Source organism: Lactuca saligna, chromosome 8 (genome assembly GCF_052625555.1).
Source record: "Lactuca saligna cultivar CGN05327 chromosome 8, ASM5262555v1, whole genome shotgun sequence".
In the NCBI taxonomy this organism is placed as follows: domain Eukaryota; kingdom Viridiplantae; phylum Streptophyta; class Magnoliopsida; order Asterales; family Asteraceae; genus Lactuca; species Lactuca saligna.
This window is the reverse complement of record NC_136424.1, coordinates 253548547-253561673: the sequence shown is the minus strand read 5'-3', so window position 1 is coordinate 253561673 and position 13127 is coordinate 253548547. Positions and strand designations below refer to the sequence as shown.

General features: G+C 29.5%; 1 protein-coding gene across 1 annotated transcript; it reads right to left on the bottom strand.

Moving 5' to 3' along the window:
* Window positions 1–1351: 1351 nt before the first annotated feature.
* Window positions 1352–7772, bottom strand: LOC145012896 (cysteine-rich receptor-like protein kinase 2). Its single transcript, XM_078971690.1, has 8 exons — window positions 7571–7772; window positions 4737–5499; window positions 3861–3974; window positions 3610–3749; window positions 2777–2987; window positions 2474–2708; window positions 2144–2294; window positions 1352–2028 (listed from the first exon to the last, which is right to left on the bottom strand). Exons 2-8 carry the CDS (start codon window positions 5485–5487, stop codon window positions 1687–1689), a joined length of 1944 nt encoding a protein of 647 aa, XP_078827816.1. The 5' UTR covers window positions 5488–5499; window positions 7571–7772; the 3' UTR covers window positions 1352–1686.
* Window positions 7773–13127: the final 5355 nt, after the last annotated feature.

Here is a 13127-nt window from a genome sequence, read left to right as displayed (position 1 = left end):
AACATTAGTATATCTAGCTCTGGTTTATGTAAACAATGTATTGGTAAATGGTAACACATAACTTTTTTTGTTTTAGGGCTAATTTGGTAATTATGTGATGTCTTATAGGTGGGTGGAAGGTGATGCACTTTATTTGCCATGTCCTAACAGTTATTTTGATTGCTATGAAATGTAGTTGATAAATATAAGGCAATGAAGGAGGTGCATCGCATCATTGTGTTTTAAAACCAGGTTTACTTCATGACTTCAATAAAAACCCTCATGAATTTAGGACATTTATTCCGGTTTTCTCGAAGTACAATGTTGTTATATGAAGAATTAAAAATATGATGCTATAATAAACAATTAAATTGAAGTGTTTTTCTAATTCTTGCATTTAACCCAATAGTAATATACTTTCCCATTTTAGGAAATGTACTTTTCTCTACCCAAAATAATAACATACTCTAATTTTTGTCCATTTTATTAATAAATTTGGGATCTTTATAACATGGTTGGATGATAGAAAATATAATTGTGCTTGTAGTAGCTGGTTATGGTTGTACAGAGGAGTATCGATATCTAAAGAGCTCAATTCAAGAAATTTTGACAGGTTTGTTTCTTATTGTTGCATTATGACAACACTCGCATATTCTTTTTCCATATAGTTGGGACCCACAAAATGAAAATATTAAATAGAGTTAGGCTAGATGGAAGAAATAGCAAAGTAATTATATTTATTTGTTTATTACAGCATCATACTTTTGTTTCATTCTATCACTACATTTTACTTTCATTATTTTTCTTTGTAAGACATTGTACCTTAAAAAACCAACCCAATCATGGCATTGTACCCCCCCCACCCCCTATTAGGTCATTTAGTTGAAATATCCTTAGATAACATTGTTATAATTGGGTACATTTCTTGAAATCCAACGTTGTAATAAGAAGAATTAGAAGTAGGCTGCTATAATATCATAAATAAACAAATGAAAATACATAGCTATTTTTTATATTTAACCAAATACATACATATATATATATATATATATATATATATATATATATATATATATATATATATATATATATATATATATATATATATATATATATATGTAAATTCTTTTACAAACAGTCATGGAATTGGAGCATCTCGCCTTAGAATCAGGGTTTTCAAGTGATAAACATTGTAAAATTAGTGGAGGACTTATGGGAAACTTGATTGTTGCACGATAAAACAAGAAAGAGATTTGTAACTAAAAACGCTTAATTTGCTATTAAAACTCCTATATATATATATATATATATATATATATATATATATATATATATATATATATATATATATATATATATATCTTTTGCTTCATTATTGGAAATCATGTTCATTACAAAATAATAAAAATCTACTTTGCTATTTTATGCACATCATTCTACCCTACCAATAAATTAAACAACTTACCTAACTAAAATACATAAATGATCCTACAAACAAATTCACCCTCTCTTCACAATATCAAAATGATGATACTAACGACCATAGTAGTGATTTCACTGGTTATCATGTTACATGATAAAATAGGTTGTATTGTGTTTGGCTTATATTGGAATGATGTTAGTGACATGAGTACATGACTAGCTCTTAGACTTTTATCTATCCAAATGATGTAAATGCACTAGTTATCAAGGATAAGATAACAAGTATTACCTCGGATAGAACTCACTATGAGAAACTGTAGCAACTGAACTAGAGCTTTCTCCTTCATGATCATGAAGTAACTTTTGTGTGATATTGTTGAGTTCCATGGTTTTTTCATCAATAAAAGGGGGATTAGAAGGGAGGGGTAAATGTTCATCATCTTTTGCCAACATTTTTAGTACATTTGACATTGTTGGCCTTAAAGATGGAGCTTCTTGGGTGCATAGAAGTCCCACGTGTACAACTTTTATTGCATCTTTCTTGAAAATAGTGTTTGGGTAAATATCCATAAATAGATTCAGGTCAAAGATTTGCTCCACCGTACCTTTTTGGAAGTGCTTCCATGTCTATTCATACATAAATAATCAGATTCTAAATTAATTAAAACAACATTCTTTTTTATGGTTTTATGATGTAAAAGAACTAGAAATGTTATGTATCATGTGAAGGTTTTATACTTACGGTGGAGATTAAGCTGTCGGTATATTCAATTGTATTGCTTTTATTGTTTTCCATTCCAGTGACTATTTCAAGAAGTAAAACTCCAAAGCTGTAGACATCTGCCTTTTCGGTTAACTGACCATGGGCTAGATACTCTGGAGCCATATATCCACTGGCAAAAAAAAATAATAATAATAATAAAAAATCAATATATTATTTTAGTATTTGTTTATTATATCTAAAGTAACTTGAAAGAGACAATGGTTCTTTTTTATTTAATCAGACAAGACTTAATCTGGTAAGTTGTATGTGGATGTTTCTTTTAAACTTGATACCAAAAGAATGACTTACAGTGTACCCGCGATGGCAGTACTAATGTGACTTTTATCATCTTGAAAAGATCTGGCCAACCCAAAATCGGCTATTTTAGCGCGAAGTCTCAAGTCTAACAAGATGTTAGAAGCTTTGATATCTCTATGAATAATTCGGTTCTTGGTGTTCTCATGAAGGTACACTAAGCCTTCTGCTGTACCAATAATGATTTGAAACCTCTTCTCCCAATTTAGTTCCTTTCCTTTTATTTCATCTGTAGAACAACTCACAAATTTATAAATATATCTTTGAATCTCAAATATTAAAATTTTTAAAACTTACCAAAAATGAAGAGGTCGAGGCTCATATTGGGAAGATATTCATATACGAGAATGCTTTCAGGTCCTGAACAACTGCATCCTAAGAGCCTGACAAGGTTTTTGTGTTCAACACTACTAATTATGTTAACTTCGTTGTAGAAATCTGCTGCCCTGAATTTGTTGTTGACATAGAGCCTCTTCACGGCTATTTCTCGTCCATCCGAAAGAACACCCTGAGAGAAATATCACTATTAACATTAGGTATATTAAATTTCTATGAAAAGACTAAAGCCTTGTTGTTGTACCCTTGGATGTGTTCTCAATCTTTTGTTTATACAAAAGACGTAAACGTCATCACCAAAAACAGCCTCAAAAAACTTGTCAGCCCCTTTTTAGTATAACAAACACAACCTTAGGTTGTCTTTGTTTCACTGGACGAGTCTTTTTGAGTTATTTTCAATGATGAGGATGAACTAACATGTATATATTTTGTACAAACAAAAGATTGAGAGTGGGATCATGTTTCTCCTTGTCCAACCTTTTGGGTACAACAAAAAGTTGTAATTTTTTTTGTCTCTCTTTTGGTTCAATGCATGTCAAAAACAGTACATATCAATCATGTTTTGTCCTGCAACTCTTGTGGTCAGTGGTAGACCTTAGTGGAGCCCAGGGGTCCCAGACCACTGCTCCGATTCCACCACGTAGTATAAAAAAAATATGTTTTTTCTATTAGGTGCACCGGCTTAAAATACGAGTCTCACTACTAATTAGATTTATTCGGAATTTCTTTTAGTGTCACCCCTACTAAAACTTTGTGCGTCCGCCACTGCTTGTGGGTGTAGTATATTGTACTACCTTATAGACGGTTCCAAATCCTCCTTGTCCAAGCTTGTTGGACTCGTCCCAATTTGCTGTGGCTTTCTCAATTGTGGAGTATTTGAAGTTTAAGCTACTGTCAGTAAGAATCTTTGCTAATTTCTCAACATCATAAGAACCTAAAAAACATTACAGAATCTTAAATTATTATGGTTGTTTTCACAAATCCGCCAACATTATTTATACTTGTCATTCAAGAACATGTATTATAATGATGTTGAATGACTTACCTCTTCTCATATGTTGAATATATTTGTATCTCCTGATGTATAAAACAATCATCAACGCAACAACCAAAACCAACACAGAACTAATAATGGAAATAATAATTGCTACCATCTTCCCTATAAAACACAGATAAAAATTTATCATAAGTATGTCAGGAATCCATTTAACCTTTATGTCAAATGCACATTTGGAAGATTCAATATTTTGGTTATTATGATTTTGATTTTAACAATGGAGTTTAACCAATGTATTTAGCTATTTGTGTATATTTTAACATTTATTTTGAGTCTACATGTAAGAAATAGCAACTTATTCTCTCTTATTTTTTTTATTCTAGCATCTTCCTTTTTTATATTACAAAGTTGTACTTATTTTTTTTTTTATTATGATATTTTTCTTTTAAAAATCCACTCAGTTATAGCATTGTATTTTGAAAAGTCTTTACAATTATAACCGTAGAAATTGATTTGATTTGGATGACACTTTTTCATTTGGTAAATCTTTAAAAGAAAAACGTTGAAGAAAGAAAATAAAATATGCAAAGAATAGTTTGAAAAATCTATCGAAGTATACCAACGTACTTTGAAAATTTTACACAATCATAAGAGTGAAAAGTGTTTTCTATTTGGATAACACGGTTAAACTTATTTAGATTTTTAAAAATACATTGTTGTAATAGAAATAAACAAAGACAGAAATTCACAATTAAATACAACTACATTAATATTTCTTGCATCTAACCTAACCCCTTTTTAATAGATATTTGGTATGTATATACCGACCATCTATTAATGAGCCGATAGAATTGTTATCAATTTTTTACATATAAATCATAATTAAGTAATCACATAAAAACATTTCAATACCAATATTTTTACCTTTATTTTTCGAGTCACCTGTCTGTTGTATAGGATTTAGAAAATTGGTATCAGAATACCTCATAAAACACCCCGTATTCAATGCCCTGCCCTCCGACCATGGCAAACATTTTGATATCACCTCGGACGCATTCTCTAAACACTTCCTACAATTCCCTGGACTCAAAGTCCTCCAACATTCTGCCATCACATAAACTGACTTATTACCAGGCAGCACCACCACCTCTCCCCTACCAAAATATTCATCATTACTCAACGCATCTGCTACCACATTCAACACTGCTTGTTTAGTCGAATTTTGAAACTCTACACTCTCCCTCGTTATATTTCCACAAACAGTTGTGTCATAGGATCCCGTATATTCTTCATAAAAGCTATAATTTTGAAGCCGCATAAAACAACCATCAAGATAAATCCGACCCCCGTTACGGGGATAGCAACTAGGAAAAACAGTACGGGTTTCGGCATAACATAACATGCAATCTTGTGAAGAAAGATCGTTGTAGCATTGGGCAAGTACGTAATTTGTGTTGGGTCCTGTGCCCACTTCTACGGTTGCATTATGAGATGTTTGCATTTCGGTGCTGACTATTTCCATTGCTTGCACATAATTTGGGACGAAGTACGTGTCATCGTTGTGGATTTCTTCATCACAAAACACTTTGATGACTTGGGTTCTAGCATCCCCGTTTGATCTTGATATTAGTAGTAGAAATGCGATTGAAGCAATAAGCAATGATGATTTGTCCATTTTGTCGCAAACCTGCAGGATGTAAATTTGTTAGTAATGATGGAAAGTAAAGTATATTTCTATTTTGTGTAAAAAAAAGTTTGGACTTTTAGTGAGAGGGAGGGAAGGAAAAAAAGAAAACATGCAATATAATATTAAATGGTTACTTCGTTATGACTGCATGCCGCTTTATTTAGATCGACAATCAAAATAAAATAATATGTTAGAAATAAAAGCCAACGAGTGACCGACAAAAATACATGAAAAGAAAAAAAGACCGAGAGCAAAAAAACACCATATTGAAGAATAACATATAAAATGAAAACAAATAACAACAATTATAATTACACCAAAGCCTAGCATTTTGAGGGGCTATCAAATTAAGTCGAAAATAAGCACAACTCACATTATTATTAGAGGAAAAAAAGCACTACCCAACATCAACTATCAAACATCATTCAATATACTATTGATAATTAATATTGGATAGTGAATTAACATTAGAGGAAAATTATATATATATATATATATATATATATATATATATATATATATATTAAAGAACTTTACAGTAAAAGTGAATCACTTCACTGATAATTTCATATTGTTTTTTTTCTTTTTTAGAGTTCATAGCATTTATAAATTAAGATCTCGGTCATCTTAAGATCTTACAAGCAAATAACGATCCAAATTAGTGATTACACTAAGGCATATCTTATTTGTAACCCTATAATCGATTTCTTGGGAGGGTACGAATTGAATACAAATCGGCTTTAGAAGAGAACGAGAGGTTTTTTTTATACGAATTGATTACGGAACTTATATTTTAGCTTTATAGGGGCACAATGTGAGTTTAATTCGTTAAAAATGTCACTGAAACGGGTATTACATGTTGATAGAGACTAAAAAAACAGGTTATATCCTAGTTTAGAAACCCATAAAGCCCGACAAAACTTTAGGAACTAAACGGATAAACCGTAGAAAATTTGTAGAGCATTTGTGTCATTTTCCCTTTTGCTATTTGCAACAACAAAATATGGATTCATGATTAGGAAGTTAAAATTAATTTCACAAATCACGTGTTAATCAACATCATTGCTTTAGAGGGTACAACACAAACATAACTTTGTGAGCAAATTTGGAAACTCCACAATGATCACGATTTTGCAAAACACAAAACCATCTTAATATCTCGTTCTTGATAATCTTTTTTGTGAAGAGGTTCATGATTTTTTAAAGTGATACCGGGTGATGATGTAGCATGGATCATGTCCATGTTCATAACATGAATTTAATTCAATTTCATTTTGTTTATTAATAACTATACCATCTAAAAACATTGATGAGTTTAGTGCAATTTAATCTTTGTTAACTAATGAAAAACTATCATTACATAAATTAAAAATTATCATCAAAACTTGTAATTTCATTACATCTTCCACAATCCACTCATCAACAACTCTGACCCATTTACAAAAGGTGGTGGGCCCATTGGTGGCGTATGATTTACCAATTCGCATTACAAAAAATTTCAAAATAAAATATAAATTCTATATTCCAAATAAACTACAAGAACTAAAAATCGATGAACAAGCGATGAAAATGAAGCATCAAACTGATAACCGATAGGGATATTTAAAGTATTTAATGGCTTATGTTATGATCAGTCCGATTTTAATGAACAGTAGATATCGACAATTCTCATAAAACAATCAATTCTGATAAAAAATTCATCAGTTTATTAAGATTAAAACAACGAAATAAACCAATAATATACGATGAGGATAAAAGAAATGTTTAAAAAAAAATGAAAAAATCGAATTAATAGCAGTAAACTTATTGAAGAACTTGATGAGATTCAGTAAAAAGTAATTAATCTATTTCTTAAGCTTCTAAAGTTCCTAAAATTTAACACAAAAAAGCAAATTAACTTCGTTCTTTTAACTCCGGATTAACGATTTCATTATTATCAATATCATGCAATTTATCATCATCGATCAAAACACTAAATTCTAACTAAAAATCGATAATCACCACAAGTAGTAACTTTAATTCCGTTTAAAAACAATATAAAAGTGAAAATAAATTCAGATTGAATACATACCTTTTTCACCACATTTGAATTTATGGAATGGAAGAGAAGCTAATGGAATTTTCGTTTCCTTTTTAGTTCCGTAGGGTAACTGGATTAATGTATGAAGATGAAGCCAGTTCTATATACAGAATTTGTGTGTGTAGAAAATTAAAGACTGCTTGACCAAGTTTAATGCTCTAATATTAAATATTTTTTTCAACCTTTTTCTGGAATCTTGTAGATTAAATAAAACAATTCAAATGTTGCATAGAATATATTTAAAGAGTTTATAAGATATTTATTAGTGTCGCCAACCACAATGGAAATCCTGTTGCAAGTCGTTCAAGCATTCCAAAGCGTCTTTGCAATCGCCTTTGGCAACCTATTGCCTACCTGGCAGGATATGAGTGGTCGTGTTTGATTTTTTTTAAATTAATAATAATTTAAAAAATAAAGTGTTTATTGAAATTTTATAAAAAATAGAAAAAAATTGTCCGTTCCCTGTTTCAGTGTTTTGGGAGATCAAAGAGTGACAAATTAGCCTTTGTAAGACATGCTAAAACATCGAAATATGTCGTAAGGATGTTTATTTTTTTATGAGAAATTAAATATACTTTTACTTTTTTTCCTACGTATCCTCCTACCCAATAAAATGGTGACATGTGTAACATTTAATGTTTATTTAATAAGATTAAATAATATTTTAAAATACTAATATGATACATGTCATCATTTAAATGGGTAGAAGGATTGGTAGGAGAATATTTAATTTCTCATTTTCTATTAATCAACTCTTAATAAAACCCTTAGGACTCAAAACACCGAAAAATTGTAAAAATTATATACACAATTCATAACTTTTAATGTCTTATAAATATAATATAATGTTATGTATTTAATATTTTTTATAAGTACATGAAGCTCTCATATAAAATATATTTTTTATTGTGTTAGGTTGTTCATAAATATCTAAACTTTAAATTTGATTGGTTGTGTACATGGATGAAAGATTTTTTTTAGTTAAAAACCATGTTATAAACTGTTGTTGATAAACAAAGTCTTAAGAAATAAAAGACCTTGATAACACTATTAGAAATTGGTTCACGACTTTTATTTCATATTAAATTTCAAAAATATTACAAAAAACAACTATTAAAGATCGAATACCCCAAAAAAAAAAAAAAAAAAAAAAAAAAAAAAAAAAAACTTTCAACTATTTTAGAAACTTGATCCCATTTATACCTTTTTTTTTTTTTCTCTAAGTTGTGGTTTGTCCTAGTTTTATGCGCGACAAAGAAATATCAGAGCATTATTACAAGCAATATGAATTTTATTAAAAGCTATAGATCTAGTATTAGACCATTGATTTGGTCAACTAACCAAAGGTTCTATTATAAACTAAGATTATTATTATTATACAACAAATTACAATTATACATAATATATATTCATAGTATCTTAATAATTATTCAAATTAAGTTGTTACTTAATCCGCATAACATCACCTGGTACATTCGCCACTATGAGTTGATATATTACACAATTATATATAAAATATGATGATTGATGGACGTCATTGTTTTTTATTTACAAGTTCCATGAGAAATAAATCAAGCTTCTAGAAGTCGCCCCCGATGTTTATCTAGTACAACAATCATGGGTTGCGTAAAGAGTGGTCATATTTCTAAAGTCAATAATTTTTGCTTTAGAGTGTAAATTCTTTGATTCCCATTGATCTTCCAACAATATTTATTATGTAGAAAGGGTTTTTCCATTTATCCGATACAAATTCAACTGCACGATGATACAAATTCAACTGCACGATGAAGGGGAGTTTTAACTTAAAATGGTATTTTTTTTTTTTTTAAATTATTTATCAATTAAATATAGTTTCAAAAGAAATTATCAAATATGTTTAGTTTTAAAATTTTACTCCATTTGTCCGTAATTATTATTTACTTTTAACTTTTAAAGTATTTATTTTTTACCTTAAATAATTTAGTTTTTGATATACTTGATGAAATATATATAAATAGATTATGTTTTAAATGTTTTTTCATTATTATAAGTTTTATTACGTAATTTATAACACAAATAAAAATATTTAAAGTTAAAATTGAAGACTAAAGATTTCAAAAATCAAAAGTAGATAATAAATATGATACGAATGAAGTATATTTTTTAAAACTTCTAGTCTTTTAATTATTATAATTATTATTACTATTTTTTAATATATATATATATATATATATATATATATATATATATATATATATATATATATATATATATATACTATCTTATTATACAAACCTTACTATTTTTAAAAATAGATTTAAAACGTCCAAACCTTTAAGTTGAACGTACAAACATTTTTCAACAAATTACAAAATACAATGCATTAAGTATAAATGTAAAATTAATATTGAAACATTCAAACCTATATCCTTATCTTACCCAATATAGAGGATTTAAATTTTAAAAAAATTATATTTTTTTACTAGAATAAGTCAACATATATATATATATATATATATATATATATATATATATATATATATTTATATATATATATATATATATATATATATATATATATATATATATATATATATCTTAATAAGCATTTAGTATGTTTTGCTGAATTTTAAGTGGTATAACCCTTAAGGCATCATATACAACAACGTTATGCATCGTTGAAAAAATCGTTCATATCCGGTGTGAATCAGTCAAAGTCGTTTGAACTAACATTCTCTCAATTTTAGCTAATTGAATCTCAATTTCAGTCGATTGAATCGATCAAAATAAACTTAGACCCACATTATATAGCACACCCCATCGTCTCAGCCACTAACATCGAATTTATTGATTTCATCTCTTCCTAATTTATATTTTTACTTGATTTTCAGGACTCCGGTGATGTCGACACCACCATCCCCGCCGTCTGCTCCGGTCTTCACTCTCCAAGTAAGATTTCAGCTTCCCATCACTTTCTTTCTCGCAATCCTTACCTTTAACTGGTGTGCCCTTCTCCTCTCTACCCCACCTCCATTGCGCCACCAATAAACCATCGCCCCTCTGAAAACCCTAGAGACCACCGTCTCCAACACCACTCATCCCTCTCTAAAAACCCTATACACGACATTTGCCATCGTCTCCTCTAATAGTTCCCTCCGTCGTCTCCTATAACCAGGTATGCTTGTGATTAAAGGTTCGATTTCCTTTTTCCCCTATTTTTACATCAAATTCGAAATGGGCAATTTGTTTTTGTTTTTGTTATTCATTAGAATGTTGATGGAAAGTGTGACAATCGTATCAAACAATGGCAATAGAAGAGGTGTCAATGGACTAAAGCATTGAATTTGTTAAAGCGCTACAAGTTTAGTCAATTTGATTTCTCTTCTTCTTTACCTCCTTACTGTTTGCCACCTCATCGCCACCTACAAACCCACCACTCTTTGTAGCCAATGATTTGATTCGGGCCTTTAGTTGAGATCAAGTTTACAAACATAAAAATTCATTATGATAAGTATGTTCCTGTTATCTCTTTTTGAATCTGAGAAATATGAAAAGTTCCCATTATTGAAAAAAACTAAGCTTTATTTTAAAAGATTTCATTGATTGGTGTCTTTTTCCAATTTTATTTCATATAGTAACCTGGTCCCTCATGTTATAGAAAATAACTTGCAACCAAATTCTACTAACAAGTCATAACATATTATTTCTTATAGATGTTGTAATTGTTGCAATTGATCCACAGAAAACCAACATTCTCAAAAGCCAAAAGGTAAATCAGATTGGCAAATGTGCATAACTATAAACTGAATCACATTCTCTAATGTCACCACATCTGACACTACTAAATGTGTCATGTATTCGTGGACATAGTAAAGTTGATGCTTACTGTATTTTCTCATCTACAAATTCATGTCAAGATTCTAGATATCCATGTGAAGATGAACCGTATACAAGGTAAGGTTTTTGTGGTGATTTTAGGATATGTGCTAAAATGAAACGTCAATTTTTTTTACTGTGTCAACGTATAATTTATCATTACTCATGATTTTTCTTTATTTGATTATATATGGTTTAAATGACAGGTGGTGCAATTGAGAAAGAAACAGGTGGTATGGTAAACTTCTAACTAATAACAATACTACTAAAATGAATCCATTTTCTATTATGCTTCTTTTATTTATGAAAAGAAATTCAAAACCTAAAAACCAGTATGAAAATTAATGAACCTTTGGTATGCTACAAATAATTAATGCTATATTATAGGTAATATCACTGGTGTGTGTATATATATATATATATATATATATATATATATATATATATATATATATATATATATATATATATATATATATTAGAATTTCAATATCATTAATGCAACATAGAATATCCTTTTTTCATAATATACTCTATCTCCATTCTCAATGTATTTTTTGTTTTATCCTAACATGTTGATAATGAACTGATTTTCTTATCAAATCATTTGATTACTATGGTTATGGGTATTATACTATTAGTTGCTTTGAACAAAACATCATCTAATAGGAATTCTCAAGTTAGGTTACAACCGGTGCCATACAGTTTTGGGACTAAGATTGGCTTATAACCACTAGGGGTATCAAGTTTTTACTTGATTTAATAAAAAAGATCTTTAATTTTTTTAAAAGTTCCATTTTTAGTGAATGCATCGGGTGGTTCTCATTTGACCTGTCACCGTTCAAAGCCCATGTGGCTTGGCCCGTACATTGGTAAAGTCTTGAAGATTAGGTCTTATGTTCATCTCTAGGTGGGATAAATGAAAATGTATGTTGCTATTTTATTAATTTAAATATTGACTCTGACTAGAAGTGTTGTTTCATTTTAGTAAGTGTTACTCATCAATTTGGTAAATAGAGTCGTCTTTTGTAGGTGTCATTCACCAATTTGAGTTGGTGGAATAACTTTTAATGTAGATGGTATTGGATTGAAAATGGGATAAATGAGAAAAATATCAAGTAGTTTAATTTATCTTCATATTATAGCATCCTAATTTTATTTTTCCTATTATAACTACTTACTGTAAAATTTTGTTGCAAATAGTTTGGGAGTTGGGGAAAGATGAATGGGGAAGATCATAGAGTCACGGTGAAGGGTTAAGCATGACAAACACAAGGAGAAAAAGTCATGATGTGGACTGTATGCACAAACGAATTTTATAAAAACAACTTTGGATTTTGTTAGAGGATGAAAATTAAACCAAATATACTGTTTGGGGTGTATTGGTTAGTGGTTTTGGGATATATGGGAATGAAGTGATGGTTTTCCTCATTAGTCGTTACCTTATTGAGAAAGATGCAAGTGGTTGAACTTTAGCTTTGATGTAAAATAGTTATAGGAGTTCAAGTAGATGGATGAGTTGATCAAGATTTGTAACGGGTTGAGTAGTTTATATTTGAAAATTTTGGGTGGATAGTTTGAATTTATGTAAGTGTTGGTGGCATTGCACAAACAGGCATCTAGAAGAAAAAGTCAAATGTATAATACATAGTTTGATTTTTTTTTTTTTTTAGTTGGAAAAGAGTTTGCCCCT

What these genes read in the sequence shown, in the direction of transcription:
- LOC145012896 (XM_078971690.1), bottom strand. Translation starts at nt 5,487, where the DNA reads ATGGACAAATCATCATTGCTTATTGCTTCAATCGCATTTCTACTACTA. An exon ending in TATTCAACATATGAGAAGAG is followed by an intron (nt 3,750 to 3,860) that starts GTAAGTCATTCA and finishes AATGTTTTTTAG; the next exon opens with GTTCTTATGATGTTGAGAAA. An exon ending in ACTGCCATCGCGGGTACACT is followed by an intron (nt 2,295 to 2,473) that starts GTAAGTCATTCT and finishes TTTTTTTGCCAG; the next exon opens with TGGATATATGGCTCCAGAGT.